General features: G+C 45.1%; 1 protein-coding gene across 3 annotated transcripts in view; it reads left to right on the top strand.

Annotated features, from left to right (window-relative positions):
* The first annotated feature begins 393 nt into the window (after positions 1–393).
* The window catches only part of LOC116843317 (sodium/calcium exchanger 1), an 88,972-nt gene continuing 84,873 nt past the window's right edge, over positions 394–4,492 (top strand). For 2 of the 3 annotated variants that reach the window (XM_032813664.1, XM_032813665.1), the window contains exon 1: positions 395–2,715. In XM_032813664.1, coding sequence (XP_032669555.1) covers positions 1,364–2,715 — 1,352 coding nt within the window. In that variant the 5' untranslated portion in view covers positions 395–1,363. Of the gene's footprint in view, positions 2,716–4,492 lie in introns of all 3 variants that reach the window. The other variant, XM_032813666.1, reaches the window with a different exon arrangement.

Genomic DNA, 4,492 nt, shown 5'->3' on the forward strand with positions numbered 1-4,492 from the left:
TATATATATATATATATATATATATATATATATATATATATATATATATATATATATATATATATATATATATAGTAGTGGTGGTACCCCGCCAGCACGGTAAAATAAATAAGGACAGAGTTAGCATCGCTATGAGACCGACAGAGACGGCGTTACCATGGACACTGTAAAGTCGACAAGAATGGAGGTACCGCTAATGCTGTGAGGCGAATAAGGACGAAGGTACCGGCGAGACGAGGTTCGGTGGCAGCACCGCGTCGTCATACATGATGAAGACAGAGCTATACCGTCGATGCTATGCAACCGACGAGGACGAAGCTAGAGCGCGACGAGAGGAGGCTAGGTGGCTAGGTGGAGGGGAGTTAGGGGACGAGGTACCCGCGTCTGGCTAGCTCGCCAGACACCACTCCCCACTAGGTCTGGTCGTTCTCTCCTCTAGCTACCTCTCTTTCTCTCTCTCTCTCCTCTTTCAGTGTTCGTTCGAACGCGGCCCGGTACGGTTCTGTCGCTCCGTGGTGTCGAAGGGTCCGCTTCGTCATGGGAGCTCACTGCCGTGATGGTGTCGGCAGGTCACCTCGGTAGCCAGTTCCCAACGCCAATGTAGCTTCCTCAGAGTGGCTCGCGTGGTTTTTACGGTCCTTGTTTGCCGGTAAGGGCGGGTGTGCGCGACGAGGAGGATTATTGGGGTGGGTGTGCGTGTGGTGTGAGGGAAGGCGAGATAGTGATAAGGTAGACAGAAAATTCTCTCTCCAAGCTCGTCTGATGATGAGTAGACGATACCTAAGACCTCGAGTGGAAGACTGGAGTAATTAGTAAGCAAGTACTAAGAGAGCCAACTCTTTCGAGCTAATGGAAAGCTGGAAAACAAGTGTACAAGTTGTTATTCGCGGGCAAGCTCCGAAACGTCGTAAGCCTTCTCTTCAGTAAAGATGTCATGTTTATGTTACGCGCGCAAATTATCGGATTCGTCGACATTTTCGTGTTTGTAATTAAATCTGGGTTCGTTGTACGATGTTGATGCGACAAGGAAAAGAAGTCGCAAGAGGATAGCAGAAAAGAAAGCTAAATAGTGGACTTTCAAGTCCACTTGTTTGCTCGCTCGAGGCTCGCTCGAAAGTAGAGATCTGTTTTGCTTTTTTGCGCCTCTTCTTCTAAAAGGAGAGGCAAAGCTCGCGGAATTGTCGTTTGCCGGGGTCAGGTGGGAGTAGCGATTCAAAATAACGTCGTAAGAAGATTACATCGCTTGTCGCCCTGAATGAAGAACGAGACTCCTGACGGAGGTGCTTCATTTACGAAGAGACGTCGGCCAGGTTGCTAGGAGACGGCGCAAAGTTCCAGTCGTAATTTTCTGGACACGGGCAAAATGTCTGGCAACTACTCGACACGCTGCGAGCCGGGCCTGATGATGCCGATGTGGCATCCAGCGGATAACCTGCACCTGATCGACATCATCTTTCGAGGCGTGGTTTACTTTGTCCTGCTTTTGTATCTATTCATCGGCGTGTCGATCATCAGTGACCGGTTTATGGCCGCCATCGAGGTGATCACGTCTAAAGAAAAGGAGCTGGTGGTGCATCGTCAAGGCAGAGAGCCACAGATCGTCGTGGTGCGGGTGTGGAACGAGACGGTGGCCAATCTGACCCTGATGGCGCTCGGCAGCAGCGCGCCCGAGATCTTGCTGTCCATCATCGAAATTTGGGCGAAGAACTTCCAAGCCGGCGAACTCGGTCCGGGCACGATCGTCGGCTCGGCCGCCTACAATCTCTTCGTTATCATCTCTTTGTGCGTCTTTGTAATCCCTAACGGCGAGACCCGGAAGATAAAGCACCTGCGCGTCTTCTTTGTTACTGCAACTTGGAGCATCTTCGCCTATGTGTGGCTCTACGTTATCTTGGCGGTTTCTAGTCCAGGTGTGCTGGAGGTCTGGGAGGGTATATTGACCTTCTCCTTCTTTCCAGCCACGGTTCTGTCGGCTTACATCGCCGATCGAAGACTGCTGATTTACAAATATCTGCACAAGGGCTATCGGATGAACAAACGAGGTGTGATCGTACAAGCAGAGTCCGGGGACTCTGAGGTGGGGGTAGAGTTGGAGATAAAGCCTCAGCAAGATGGTCTCCACAGCATGGTGGACCGTCTGGCCGACGCTGACTCTCCCGAGGCGAAGGAGTTCGAGCAGACCCGCAGAGATTACATTAATACCTTGAAGGAATTGCGCAAAAAGTACCCCACCCTACCCCTGGAGCAATTGGAAGTCATGGCTCATGAGGAGGTGTTGGGCAAGGGTCCCAAGAGCAGAGCTTTCTATAGAGTGCAGGCTACGAGGAAGATGGTGGGCGCGGGTAATCTCAGTAGAAAGATCAGCGAAAGGGCGCAAAGCGACCTCAGCGAGGTCAAGGCCGAGCTGCAGAAGCAGGAAGCCGAGAGCATCGACATCGAGCATGTCAACGCTATGAGAGTGTTCTTCGAGCCTGGCCATTACACCGTAATGGAAAACGTAGGAACCTTCGAAGTAGGAGTCACCAGGGATGGTGGTGATCTCACCAGACCTTGCAGTGTGGATTATTGCACAGAGGACGGTTCCGCCGAGGCGGGATCTGATTACGTGAGTGCCAAGGGCACCCTGACCTTCGAACCTGGCGAGACTAAGAAGACTATCAAGCTCTCAGTTATCGACGATGAATTGTTTGAGGAGGACGAGCACTTCTATGTCAGGTAGTGGATCGATGGTTGATTTTCCGCGAAAATGATCGTTGCGTGATGGTAGGTTACAATAGAGTAATAGATACTTTTCGCGAAGGAGCTAGTATTCCTGGTTAAAAAGGTTGAGGGACAATTTTGCTCTTTGCAAAGTTTTTTGGAGGACATTTTGGAGAACGTTTATAGGAAACGCTTTCTCTACTCGACGATATTGGCGCGCTTCCATTAATTTTGCGCATGAGATCAATTGCATCTATCAATTTAGACGAATGACCGGGGAAAGATCAATAAAACGAGATTAAAGTATCCCTATTAAAAACCATATTCACCCACTTTGATTACTTCAATTACATCTTTGATTACTTGAATCACGAGCTCCGATTAAAATATCGGACATATCAGTGGAAATCAGCGGGCACACACAAGCGCAATTGAAACACGTTAAAATTCTATTCGTTAAATGTACCTGCCGGTAACCACGCGCGGAATCTCTCCCCTCCGTATAATTATCGCGCTGAGGTAATCGTTTGTAGTATTTGTGTATGATTGACTTCTTCCATCACATCACATATCCCGATATAAGTCTCGTGCTATTCAGAGGTAAGACGCAATCGCCTCGAGACTTCTTTGAAAAAGGCGTGGTTCTAAGAGAGCATCTGATGCATCTAGTGCACTATTATTACGGATCATTGATCAGCGGCGAGGAGGTAATCATCCAATTGATTTCGAACGAGTGGCATCCGCAATTTGATCAGTGGATAAGCTAGTCGATTTAATCAAGGACGTTAAGAGTGATTAGAGTGGCCTTTTTTATTTCGTACAATATTCAATCACAACAAATATTCCATCACGTAAATAGCACATTTGACATATTTATTATATCATTTCATATATATTAATTTATTTATGTGTCTCTGCTCTCTCCCTCTCTCTCTCTCTCTCTCTCTCTCTCTCTCTCTCTTCTTTCTCTCTCTTTTCTTTCTTTCTGTATGAATTTCTTTTTTATTGCTTTTACGAATAAACGTGTTCTTTGAAAGTAAATGACGATGATGTCATGAAAAAACGATCATAATTGGTACAATCTCCTTATGTGGGAAGAAATCGCGATGGAGCGGTCTGGTTACGTCATAAAAGCATATTTCCAGACCAGCGGCGAAGGACGGTGAAATTGGTACCACACATATTGGTTTTAGTCGTTGTACCTTACACGCTTTGTTTCTTTTTTTTTTTCTTTTTTGCCCTCCTTCGATCCCTTCATTATTTTTTCTTTGAAAACTTCGAGGTACATATATTACACTTTAAATGTAGCGAGTGCAATAAAGCCAAGTTAGAACGAGCAGACTCTTTTATTTCACGCTATGATCAAAAATTGCGAATTCGTGTTAGTATGGCCAGATGCCCTGGAGATATTTCGTGTTATTTGCAACGTAAGCTTGCATGTCAGATTGCATCGTGTGGCCGGAAACCGCACGTGCATGTACAATTAAATGTATAAGTAAAATGTGCACTGATATAACCTACTTGATAATATAGCTAGAGAAAAATCAGTATGTGAAAAGTGGAAGATAATTAATAGATATACTATCAGGTTAAAGACAATTGAAATGATCCTTGAATTAAATAAATAGTTATTCGAGTATAAAGTATAAATCTATTTATTATACACATTTCACTAACTTAAATTACTTGAAATGGATACTTGTTAAAAAAGGGTAGAAAATGATATTTTAATTGTTACGATTGCAACTCAAATATATATATATATATATATATATATATATATATATATATA

Source organism: Odontomachus brunneus, unplaced genomic scaffold (genome assembly GCF_010583005.1).
Source record: "Odontomachus brunneus isolate Ranch 3 - 2012 unplaced genomic scaffold, Obru_v1 Obru_scaffold_031, whole genome shotgun sequence".
In the NCBI taxonomy this organism is placed as follows: Eukaryota; Metazoa; Arthropoda; class Insecta; order Hymenoptera; family Formicidae; genus Odontomachus; species Odontomachus brunneus.